This window comes from Pecten maximus, chromosome 6 (genome assembly GCF_902652985.1).
Source record: "Pecten maximus chromosome 6, xPecMax1.1, whole genome shotgun sequence".
Classification (NCBI taxonomy): Eukaryota; Metazoa; Mollusca; class Bivalvia; order Pectinida; family Pectinidae; genus Pecten; species Pecten maximus.
In genome coordinates, this window is record NC_047020.1 from 28458092 (window position 1) to 28471449 (window position 13358).

The window sequence follows — 13358 nt, forward strand, 5'->3', positions numbered from 1 at the left end:
TACTTATGGAGGAAGTGATGGACTTGTCCACTGAAAGGCCAAAAGGCCGTGGTTTTGGACATTAAATACGTTAATGATAACTTAAGTTGTTCCTTCACAGGAGTTGTTTGGAGGGTATGTTAGTCTGATCCATTGATACGATTCTTACCTTCGCTATGGCTTTGCTTATCAACTGGTATAGTTGGAAGTCGATCCATCGGAGTTCTTATTTTGGACTTCTCTATCCATGTAACCATCCAGTTTCGGTCCGATATGTCCTTGTACTTGGAAAGCTTACCTTCCGGTCCAAAATTATACTTGCGCAGTTTGAAGCCAAGGGGAATGGTTTCATCAACTATATACTGGTCCTTTTGATCACCTATGGTAACATCTATGCGTACTTTCTTTGCGTAGTACACCGTATGGACGAGGTAAAATTTGGCGAGGTGGTGGAATCCTGTATGAATGAGGTAAAATATTTGCGAGATAAAGGAATCATACATGTATGAATGAGGTAAACTTTGGTGAGGTAGTTGATATTGAAATCGTGTATGAATGAGGTAAAATGTGATAAGATGATGGAAACCTTCATAAATGAGGTAAAATTTGGCGAGAGTATGGAACTTCATTTATAAACTAGGGAAAAATCTGCTTGGATTCGCTTCCATAACAGGGTAATGTAGCATTAATAAGTGCCGCCTAGCGGAGAGAAGTGGTACTAAGACAGATAATTCAATTTATGGTTATGGAAATTGTATGAATGAGGTAAATTTGGCGATGTTATAGAACCCTGTGGTAGCAGTGTACAGTAAAAATGGCTAATTCTGAAAAATATGGCACATGTTTTAGATATGTAAACATTGCCAATTAACCCTACATATTAACTCTAATAAAGTATATTTGTAATCTGTAATTTGTAATTTGTACAACATTTACAATTTTGATACAGCGCTGAAGTATAAGTAAACTTATTTTTTCTGTGTTTTTTAAAGCTGTGAATACCATGGTAACAACTTCAAAATTGCTTCAAAATTGAAAAATATTATCATATTTGACCCAAAATGACACAATTCTATACATATTTTTTTTTCTGAAACATATTTGAAATTAAATATCTCTATCCCAAAGACAGAATTAATCTTGATTTGACATATGTTGTACAGTACATTAATTTTTCCCGCTATCTCACCTTGACTATGAACTTCCGTTTTTCGCTGTAGGCAAAACTAAATTTCCTGTGTAAACACTCTTTCGGAAAATCCGGAACCAATTTATTTATATTAGTTTTAACAAATGTGAAGCCTGTATGTACTACTTCATAATGAATATAGCAAGTATAGCGTACATTTATTTTTTCATTTTTTTACGCATATCATAATACAGAAGTTATTTGCTTGACAAAAAAATCGCCAATGGCCAGGCTGTCCTACTGTAGTGTGCTACCTGTGTGAATGAGGTAAAATTGGCGAGGTGATTAATCCCTGTATGAATGAAGTAATGAATGGGAAATTGGTAAGGTGATGGAACCCTGAAGGAATGAGGTAAAATTGGTTCGGTGAAGGAACCCTGAATGAATGGGGTAATATTACTGATATGATAGATCCATGTACGAATGAGGTAAAATTGAGTGAGGTAATGGAACGTTGCACGAATGAGGTAAACTAGTGAAGTGATGTAACCATTTACGAATGAGTTAACAGATGAGATGAAATTGGTGAGGTAACGGAACCCTTTATGAGATGATTTATACCAAAAAAAAAAAAAAAAAAAATACAAACGCGTATATCAACTCGGCATAGAAGCTTTGTGTGAATTTTACTGAATCTAACTTCAATAATCTGTACAATGCGTGGAGTGCCCCAAGGGATGGTACTAGGGCCACTTCTCTTCTCTGCCATATCATACCAGACCTTGATAAATCACAAATACGCCTTTTTGACGACGACTGCTTTATGTAGCGCCAAATCAGAAAACATGATTACCACATCCCCCCCCCCCCCCCCCCCCCCCCCCCCAAAAAAAAACATACTACATGATGTCCATAAAGAAATAATCACCGAAATTTAAAGCTTTAATAGATATATTTTGGAAGAGATACAACAACACAACCCATACCTAGGACTCCAGACATGAAACGATCTCATGGAAAGCAAGTTCAACTTTAGATTTTTTCAGAAGAAATTGAAATACTTCCCAAAAGAGTTTAACAACACGTACATAATGGTTGAGGGATTAATACCGGCTCTACGTCCGGATAATCCAACACTTAGGACGAACACGGAAAACTAACACCAAGCGTAACGAGAACTAGGAATCATCAACAAATCAAAGTCATTATCATCCTCGGATACAAACAAGAAACGCATGAACTCATTCTGCGTCAAAACAACGCTTGAGTGGGTCTTATTATAGAGGGATTCAAGTTCAGCCCTTCTAAAAACAACATCTACATAACCGATTTCTCTCTTTCAACCTCGTGCCATGCCGTTATTGGTAGTACCCATGGCGTACTCAATGTAAATGACCAAATGATGTTCATGGCACGTAGCACATGACACAATAATTTACGCAAAGCCCACACTTTATACAATACCTTTATCAAGGAGATCCACCGTGAGCGAGTTGACTTCCGGAAGGACGGGATAAGATTCTTTAAAACAGCCAGTTACTTCAACAAATATCGCCTTTTTCAGTCCATTGCGCATGTCTGACTCTGAGAAAACGTAGTTTTGATTTATAGTCGAGTTCTCATCCCGAACAGGTTTCATGTCCTCAATTTGAAAGGCTGAGCTCCCTTTACGGACAAAATCATGCAGACGACCAACCGCCATGGCACCAGGGACGCGTCGACGGATTTTTTCTAGCGGGGAAAGAGCTTCTTTGACGATTACGCTGCCAAGGCCATAATATGAGGCATCTGGTAGAAAGGGTACAGGGAACACTCCCTCGCCTATAACAAAAATAGCATAGATAGAATACACGGAACATTCCCTCGCCTATAACAAAAACAGTATACATTGTAGATAGAAACCACGGGGACACTCCCTCGCATATAACAAAAACAGTATAGATAGAATACCCGGAACACTCCCTCGCCTATAACAAAAATAGCATAGATAGAATACCCGGAACACTCCCTCGCCTATAACAAAAATAGCATAGATAGAATACCCGGAACACTCCCTCGCCTATAACAAAAACAGTATAGCTAGAATACCCGGAACACCCCCTCGCCTATATCAAAAACAGTAAAGATAGAATACCCGGAACACTCCCTCGCCTATAACAAAAACAGTATAGATAGAATACCCGGGACACTCCCTCGTCTATAACAAAAACAGTATAGATAGAATACACGGGGACACTCCCTCGTCTATAACAAAAACAGTATAGATAGAATACCCGGAACACTCCATCGCCTATAACAAAAATAGTATAGATAGAATACCCGGAACACTCCCTCGCCTATAACAAAAACAGTATAGATAGAATACCCGGAACACTCCCTCGCCTATAACAAAAACAGTATAGATAGAATACCCGGAACACTCCCTCGCCTATAACAAAAACAGTATAGATAGAATACACGGGGACACTCCCTCGTCTATAACAAAAATAGTATAGATAGAATACACGGGGACACTCCCTCGTCTATAACAAAAACAGTATAGATAGAATACCCGGAACACTCCATCGCCTATAACAAAAATAGTATAGATAGAATACCCGGAACACTCCCTCGCCTATAACAAAAATAGTATAGCTAGAATACCCGGAACACTCCCTCGTCTATAACAAAAATAGTATAGATAGAATACCCGGAACACTCCATCGCCTATAACAAAAACAGTATAGCTAGAATACCCGGAACACTCCCTCGTCTATAACAAAAATAGTATAGATAGAATACCCGGGACACTCCCTCGCCTATAACAAAAACAGTATAGATAGAATACCCGGAACACTCCCTCGCCTATAACAAAAATAGTATAGATAAAATACCCGGAACACTCCCTCGCATATAACAAAAACAGTATAGATAGAATACAATGGGACACTCCCTCGCCTATAACAAAAATAGCATAGATAGAATACCCGGAACACTCCCTCGCCTATAACAAAAATAGCATAGATAGAATACCCGGAACACTCCCTCGCCTATAACAAAAATAGCATAGATAGAATACCCTTTTTTATTTCGCCTATAACAAAAACAGTGTTGATAAGAGTTTTATAGAACACTCTCTCGCCTATAACAAAAATGGTATAGCTAGAATACTCGGAAAGAGATAAATTGCTTTGACCCTTGCCTGTTTATAATATAAATAATAAAGCTTTATAGAACACTCCCTCGCCTATATTGCTAGAATACCAGGGAAGAAGGAGCATCTCCTCCTTATAACAGAACTGGATAGATAAATTGCCTGGACCCTTGCCTATATATTATAATAGATATAATAGAGTTTTATAGAATACTCCCTCGCCTATAACAATAGGTATACATTCATTACCCGGGACCACTTTCATGTCCTTGCTTATAACGGTTATACAGATTACCCGGGCCGAGGAACACTCTCTCGCCTGTATCGGTCTAGATACAGATTACCCGGGCTTAGGGGCACTTCCTCGCCTGTAACAGTAAGTCTAGATACAGATTACCCGGGCTGAGGAACACTCTCTCGCCTGTATCAGTCTAGATACAGATTACCCGGGCCGAGGAACACTCTCTCGCCTGTATCAGTAAGTCTAGATACAGATTACCCGGGCCGAGGAACACTCTCTCGCCTGTATCAGTCTAGATACAGATTACCCGGGCTTAGGGGCACTTCCTCGCCTGTAACAGTTAGTCTATATACAGATTACCAGGGCCGAAGAACACTCTCTCGCCTGTAACAGTAAGTCTAGATACAGATTACCCGGGCCGAAGAACACTCTCTCGCCTGTAACAGTTAGTCTAGATACAGATTACCCGGGCCGAGGAACACTCTCTCGCCTGTAACAGTAAGTCTAGATACAGATTACCCGGGCCGAGGAACACTCCCTCGCCTGTATCAGTCTAGATACAGATTACCCGGGCCGAGGAACACTCTCTCGCCTGTAGCAGTAAGTCTAGATACAGATTACCCGGGCCGAGGAACACTCTCTCGCCTGTATCAGTCTAGATACAGATTACCCGGGCCGAGGAACACTCTCTCGCCTGTAACAGTAAGTCTAGATACAGATTACCCGGGCCGAAGAACACTTTCTCGCCTGTAACAGTTAGTCTAGATACAGATTACCCGGGCCGAGGAACACTCTCTTGCCTGTAACAGTAAGTCTAGATACAGATTACCCGGGCCGAGGAACACTCCCTCGCCTGTATCAGTCTAGATACAGATTACCCGGGCCGAGGAACACTCTCTCGCCTGTATCAGTCTAGATACAGATTACGCGGGCCGAGGAACACTCTCTCGCCTGTATCAGTCTAGATACAGATTACCCGGGCCGAGGAACACTCTCTCGCCTGTAACAGTAAGTCTAGATACAGATTACCCGGGCCGAGGAACACTCTCTCGCCTGTAACAGTAAGTCCAGATACAGATTACCCGGGCCGAGGAACACTCTCTCGCCTGTAACAGTCTAGATACAGATTACCCGGGCTTAGGGGCACTTTCTCGCCTGTAACAGTTAGTCAATATACAGATTACCAGGGCCGAAGAACACTCTCTCGCCTGTAACAGTAAGTCTAGATACAGATTACCCGGGCCGAAGAACACTCTCTCGTCTGTAACAGTAAGTCTAGATACAGATTACCCGGGCCGAGGAACACTCTCTCGCCTGTAACAGTTAGTCTACATAAAGATAATTAGATAAAGATAATAAAGATAAAAAAAGATGTTTTCATGTCCGAAATGTGAGTACGTGAAATATGTATGACCGTATTTGAACCACAGACAGGGACCTGAGAATTTGTTACAGTCTTCAAGAAATGGGACATTCCCTAGTTAGTTAGTTAAAGTGTGTAACGGCCCATCAACACTGTAAAAGTCATAAGTGCCAAAAAATGTGATTAAAAATACGAGCAAAATGGGCAAGAGACAAAATGACATAAAAAAACGAAACATGTAAAAAAAAAATAGATATATATTGGTACTCTCACGATCAGTTTAAAATTAAAAAAGTGCTTATGGTTACTCAAATCTTGTGATACAGACCAATAACTTTCAGATAGTTCAAAATTTTATATATACAAATAGACTCAAATAGAATTTCAGACTTGCAATGCTGTCGTTAAAACTCTCAAATTGTAGATCAATGCGATCAACCCTAGTATGTATAGCAAAGTATACTTTCGGTAAAAATGACACCGCTGTCATCTACTATACTTGCCACTGCTCTGCAGGTAGGGCGTAAAAAATATATCTGCTGTCCCCGTTCCATTATGGTAAGAGGCGACTTAATTTCGGATCATATCTTTTCTTTTCTTTCTATCAACTATCTTCTTTATGATATCTCTTGACAATGACTCACTTATGGCTTTTCTCTGGTGGGACAAACCAGAGTCTGTACTGATGGTACATGTACAATGTACATTTTTGGGGGTCGGGAGACTGGTATATCCGTTGTCAGTATAATGTGGGCTGTCTTTGCCAGACTACAATGAGGTAGTTTTGTCAAGAGCGGGTCTACAAATGTTCTTGCGCAGTGTCCTCCTTGGAACTTTGATTTATTTTAGCTTATTTTCCAATAAAGGACCTAAATTTATATGTATCGGGTATAACATTACATAAATATGTGTAATTAAATGTGACATCATATTATATCATCCATTAAATCTGAACGCTGTCTCATACAAACTCTCGTGGTTGATTCAGTTCTTATCCAATCTATTAGAACGGAGAATGTGTAACGAATCTCGATATAGTAACATATTAGATTTCAATGATTTTATTTCACTCAGCCACCTTTTGTGTGGAACAAGAGGACATATCTATAGAGTAGAGTGATTCACGTATTCTTAAACACTAACTTTGTACATCCTTAAACGTTATCTTTGTATATATGGTAAATAAATGTACAGTTTCACACATTCCTAAACATCGTCTTTGCACATGCAGCAAATGCAGTGACTCACATTTTCTTATACCTTATCTTAGACAATTTATCACACTTTTTTTTAATTCAGTTTTGAGGCAATGTGTGGGATAGTTTCCACTAACCATTTTCATACTACCAGCAGATTTATCTGCATGGTGCCCGCTCCGGAAAATTGTGGCCTATTCCATAATATTGATTTTTCTATTGGTTATTAGAAAAAAAACTTTTTTTTTATCAAATCTTATGTTTTCTACATTGTAAATACTGTAAGACTTTCCTAAATATAAATACCGAAACGACAGTATAAGAATAATATTTACAATGGATAGTTTATAATAAACTGATTTCAACGAGATCATCGATCTACATGTAGGCATATAACTTGGAACACAATGTTATGAGACAGAAATAATCTTCGTCCGTTGAACTAGCCTAATTACCAAACACAACTCACTGGAAAAATAAAATATAATCTGATTCAGAAAAAGAAACCCAAGATGTTAATCGGCTGTTTAATGTAAAGTACAGGTCATCGTTTGGCCCAGAAAATAAAACCCGAAAACGCTGATGTACCATGTAGTAAAAATGACGTTCCCTGGAACAACGTCTTGACCTTGTTCACGGCTTTGCACTAATGACGTCATTATTTACCTGTAGTGACGTCATTTATCATGATATGACGTCAAAATTTATTTCAATGTGAAGTTAAGATATTCCCCTATCAATCTGTAATAAATAGATTAAGAAAATAATATGTTCATTTTTTACTCTCCTGCATCGGCCTAAAATCGGCCCACTGGCACTCAACGTAGTACTATAATCGGCCCAAAATCGGCCCCGTGGCACATAACTCGTTATGATAAATTACTGGTCTAGAGTTTTCAGTTAAAAGATTGTAAATTTACGTATATATTGTACAATTTCTTACACAGTAAAACATTAAGAATGGTAAAAACAGTCCATGTCTGACATATATTAGAAACGTCCAGAATGAATGTGGTTTAGGTTACATATGAGAAGTTCAAGGTACAATAAACTTAAACATAGCATGGTCAAAGTTACCAGACAGATTTTCTATGTTTGTGAAGAGAATGATAACTTTAAACTCCGCCTAATGTAGAATACATTTCTTGCAGCTGCACTGTGGTCTGTTGGGTTGAATGATGTCCCGACAATCATACTGACAGAAAACAGAATTAATTGCGTTCGTTCCTGGTATAAAGCTGAATAAGATATATTATCACTGAGGTTCACGGTCTCGGTGCAACCCCTACAGCACAGGGACTTGGAACGAATTCCCGACCAATCACGGTCTATGTACGTTGTGAATTCATAACAAGTCCCTGTGCCCAATGACGTCGTAAATTCTTAAATTAAATGAAATATTGCGTTTAGATTGCCTTCCGTTTTGTTACCTATCTGTTATACGACTTTCTTCTGGAAAAAAGAACTTGTTATATATTAGAGTTTGTAGTAATTCGTTTAGATGTCCGCGTTTATACATACCCATCAACTGAACGCAGACGACATCTCCAACAAATGGCCAATCTTTTCTTGCTACAGGCCCCAATTGTTTGAACAAATGGTTCTGCATTTCAGAGTCTGGCAACAGCACGATACCGGAAGATAAGTTTACATGGAGACGAAAATCATGACGCGTTACTATTGTCTACGTATCTGGCATTCTCAATCTATGACGTCATTGTAGCATGGATGGTATGACGTCACAAGCAAGTTTTCTGCGTGACAACAAGTGCCGTAAACAAATGTAGCAGGACGTTGTGGCTTTGGGCGCCGCGATGGCTCGACATCTAATAATGAAAAAGGGTATCTTCCAGAAACTAGACTTGGCTGATGCGAACCTCGCATGGGATCTGGTGGGTAGCGAAGTCGTCAAACTGTTTGCAGGTAACTTTTTTAAGGACAAGAATAAATAACTCGTCTAAAACACAAACGCTGTACATGTGTAATAAGTACCAAAAGTTGATTTCCGGAGAGGCTGACTTTCCTTCATATTGCCATCATAAGGAGCATGACAATTGTAATAATACTCCTGGTCCACAGATAATTTATCTGATTCAAGACTTATTTATTCATTCAAGCCACATGTATGCATGCGTTACACAATGTCAAACAATACGAACAGAGTAAACAATGTTTCTATCACTATACAAAAGTCTGATCCGACCAAATTTAGAATATGCAACACAAGTCTGGTCACCTACACTAAGGAAAGACCAAATAGCCATTGGAAATGTCCAACGAAGAGCCACAAAAAGAGTACACTCAATAAAAGATCTGCCATATCACCATAGACTAAAAAAACTTGAGCTACGAACATTAGAATATAGACACAAACGCAATGATGCCATTGAGGTTAAACAATACTTTTAAACAATAAAGACATATTAGATAAAAACATGATATTCACGATGGCACAAACAAACACCAGAGGAAATTGAAATATATATATACAAAGAACAGAGCAGAACAACAGTCACACAAGGAATTTTAATCGACGAGTGGTGGATTCGTGGAATTTACTCCCCAGTTCAGTAGTAGAAGCTCCCACTCTAAATATTTTTAAAAATTGTCTAAATAGACATTGGCACAAAATACCTTTTAAGTTTTATCCAAGTTTTTATGATGCGCAACCGGATAACAGTGAGTTAATCCTACAAGATGCGCCAGAATTAGCTGACATCAGCTAACCAGTGACGTCTAAGAAGAGGTATCGGGTAGATTATAATCCATTCTGTAATTCTGTCAAAATCCTACGGAGGCGTTTTCAAACATCTAAGAACCGTTGACCACATTTATTCAACAAATGGTTGGGATAATATATTCCATTCTCGTATTCAAAATTTTTAGTTGTATTAACGCAGAAATGTCGGTACGTCCATACCTCGAAATTGATCTTGCCGCGTGGTCACCCGTGATGAAAAAGGACCAATTTCCCCTAGAAAATGTTCAAGGAAGGCAACCGAACTAGTTCCATCCCTAAAAGATCGCTCATATTTGTCGGCTAGGACTACTATGCTACTTGAATACAGAAGATTAAGATATGATATGATAGAACTCTACAAGTTGATAAACACAGTATATTTAACGAACCAACAAATCAGCTCTGCCTTTGACAATCGTAATACCAAAGGGAATTTTAAAATGTGCATCAAATTCGATTCAGGACTAACATTAGGTGATATGCTTTTTTATAAATCGAATTGTTAGTATTAATTCCTTATAACTGTGGTAGATTCCCCAATCTTAAATACTTTCAAGTTTTTACCTTTGTGTTTCTGTACACGCGTCCTCTGCACAACATGTAGATAAATCACTGACTCGGAAGAAGCGTCAACAGAAACGATAATAATACTTACGAAGACGACCGCCATGAACTATGAACCGTAATTATAACTTAGAGAAGCTACAATCCATCAAAACAATACAAAAGGCAAAATATATATAAGAGTATATCAGTACAAGTAGAAACAAATTTCAAGACGTACCATAGGAAGCTAAAAAATTAAACGGACGTCAACCATCAAACATTTTTGAATTTTAGCATTACTTTATAAAGTGTTGACAGGGACTATATATATGTGTTGTTTTTTCACAAGAAGTCTGGATATACACGTGACACTGTGTAGAATCCCCTGTACAAGGAGATGGAAGTAGGTTAGGAACCTCTACAGATGATATTTATACCAGTAGTTAACGTAAGCAATACCTTATTAATTGCAGGGGAGCATCTTATTCCGATTCCAACTTTTAGCAGTAAGCGCTCGCCGTGCGCCCCGGGGTTTGTGGCGCTTCGAAAGGAGCGCTCATTTAAGGAGTGGGTGCTCAGACGACCCCAGAACTTCCTTTTGACAGAATTTCTTTGGGATTTCCATCCTTCATGGGACGATAAGCAACGCATTCTCCACTCGAGCTCAAAATTCGAAGATACCGGGGCCAGCTTTGTATACGAAAGATCTCTAGTACACAATGGCCAAAGTAAGACGATCCGCGTTGTACTTAACGGAAAGGAGAAGTCCTCACTTGATGAAATGCCAGGAGAAATGACCATCGACCTCGAAAACTTCGGTAAATATAATTGACATTTAATACATTTTCAATGTCAAAATTGAGTTTATTTGTTATATTTGTGTATTCTCACTCACTGACAGTGCATAATGCATCATTTTTGCTTTAAAAATGTCACAAGTGTGTTTCTAACATTGTAACACTTATGCTACAATGATAGAAGATATTTATACCAATATGACACTTACTTAATGACCTATCTATTTCAGAGGACTCGTACTTCGATGACCTCGACATCTTCTTGGTAGATACAGTGTACTCATGCGACTCCGGCTTCCTCGAGGTGACAGTAGATGATGACACATCCCAGATAGAATTCTCGGCGAGGTTTCCAATAGGATTCAAACTTTTAAAACTGGATACTGGATATGGAACGTTCCCAAGGAAAATCCGGCGCATTAAGCCCGTCAACGCCGGGAAGTGGAAGGGGATGTGGCTGGACCGAACTCATTACAAGCACGCGCTTCACCAGATCATGCCAAACCAAAATAAATACGGTGAGTATAGCACGTCCTTCATCTGATAATATCCATCGGATAATATCTGAACACGTCCTTCACCGGATAATATCTAAACACATCCTTCATCTGATAATATCTAAACACGTCCGTCACCGGATAATATCTAAACTCGTCCTTCATCTGATAATATCTAACCACGTCCTCCATCTGATAATATCTAAACACGTTCTTCACCGGATAATATCTAAACACGTCCTTCATCTGATAATATCTAAACACGTCCTTCACCGGATAATATCTAAATACGTCCGTCACCGGATAATATCTAAATACGTCCGTCACCGGATAATATCTGAACACATCCTTCATCTGATAATATCTAAACACGTCCGTCACCGGATAATATCTAAATACGTCCTTCATCGGATAATATCTAAACACATCCTTCATCTGATAATATCTAAACACATCCTTCATCTGATAATATCTAAACCCGTCCGTCACCGGATAATATCTGAACACATCCTTCATCTGATAATATATAAATACGTCCGTCACCGGATAATATCTAAACACGTCCGTCACCGGATAATATCTAAATACGTCCTTCATCGGATAATATCTAAACACATCCTTCATCTGATAATATCTAAACACATCCTTCATCTGATAATATCTAAACCCGTCCGTCACCGGATAATATCTGAACACATCCTTCATCTGATAATATATAAATACGTCCGTCACCGGATAATATCTAAACACGTCCGTCACCGGATAATATCTAAATACGTCCTTCATCGGATAATATCTAAACACATCCTTCATCTGATAATATCTAAACACATCCTTCATCTGATAATATCTAAACACATCCTTCATCTGATAATATCTGAACACGTCCTTCATCTGATAATATCTAAACACGTCCTTCACCGGATAATATCTAAACACATCCTTCATCTGATAATATCTAACCACGTCCTTCATCTGATAATATCTAACCACGTCCTTCATCTGATAATATCTAACCACGTCCTTCATCTGATAATATCTAACCACGTCCTTCATCTGATAATACCTAAACTCGCATGCGCGAGAACGTCGGTACCCGGTTCACAAACCCTTCCCCTTCACTCCACAGTTGACCATTGCACCGGCAACATACAGCTTAGCCCTGGTAAGTCACATATTTAAGTATATACGTACATGTATTCTTATTTATTCGTAAGTTCATTCTCATTGTAAATGTGAATCATATATACTGTACGTAATACTGCATGTATATTGTTTTGCAGGCTTTATGCTTGGGCAATAAATATTCTGAACTTTAAAACGCCTGGAGTTTTACATTACACTACCCAGGGTTTACATACAAATCCATTGATTGTCCCTTGTTATGATGGTGTAAAAACTAAAAATGTAACTGACGGGTAATTTTGGAATTCTTAGTTGCCTGTATTTGTGTATTTTTTCGATACATAGCAGGATTTCTCATTTTTAAATCGTGAGTTTTTACTTGTAATCAGAGTTTCTTTGTTCGATTTCTGAACGATGTTTAGCATATATGTATTTATTCTACTCGATAGGTGGCGCTGCGGGAGATGTCTTGGGTTTACATAATACGCCTTTCAACCTGAACGATTAGTGCTTTCACTGCAGTGTGAAGATGGGAAAAGATCAGAGGATGTTCAGAACAAACAATCCCAGAAACACAGGAAAACTGTAATTGATTAAAACAATTCAAACTTT

General features: G+C 38.6%; 2 protein-coding genes across 2 annotated transcripts; one reads left to right on the top strand and one right to left on the bottom strand.

Moving 5' to 3' along the window:
- Positions 1-104: 104 nt before the first annotated feature.
- On the bottom strand, positions 105-8760 carry LOC117329450. Its single transcript, XM_033887401.1, has 3 exons — positions 8563-8760; positions 2573-2929; positions 105-436 (listed from the first exon to the last, which is right to left on the bottom strand). The coding sequence occupies exons 1-3, from the start codon at positions 8648-8650 to the stop codon at positions 120-122; spliced, it is 762 nt and encodes a 253-aa protein (XP_033743292.1). The 5' UTR covers positions 8651-8760; the 3' UTR covers positions 105-119.
- On the top strand, positions 8584-13358 carry LOC117329449. The gene is made up of 4 exons (XM_033887400.1): positions 8584-8964; positions 10801-11145; positions 11355-11642; positions 13196-13358. The coding sequence occupies exons 1-4, from the start codon at positions 8856-8858 to the stop codon at positions 13252-13254; spliced, it is 801 nt and encodes a 266-aa protein (XP_033743291.1). The 5' UTR covers positions 8584-8855; the 3' UTR covers positions 13255-13358.

Coding starts and splice junctions, on each gene's coding strand:
- LOC117329450 (XM_033887401.1), bottom strand. CDS start 8,650: ATGCAGAACCATTTGTTCAAACAATTGGGGCCTGTAGCAAGAAAAGAT. Junction 2,930..8,562: donor CGTCTGCGTTCAGTTGATGG/GTATGTATAAAC, acceptor TTTTTGTTATAG/GCGAGGGAGTGTTCCCTGTA. Junction 437..2,572: donor GGTGGATCTCCTTGATAAAG/GTATTGTATAAA, acceptor TCATTCATACAG/GATTCCACCACCTCGCCAAA.
- LOC117329449 (XM_033887400.1), top strand. CDS start 8,856: ATGGCTCGACATCTAATAATGAAAAAGGGTATCTTCCAGAAACTAGAC. Junction 11,146..11,354: donor CATCGACCTCGAAAACTTCG/GTAAATATAATT, acceptor TATCTATTTCAG/AGGACTCGTACTTCGATGAC. Junction 11,643..13,195: donor GCCAAACCAAAATAAATACG/GTGAGTATAGCA, acceptor TCTACTCGATAG/GTGGCGCTGCGGGAGATGTC.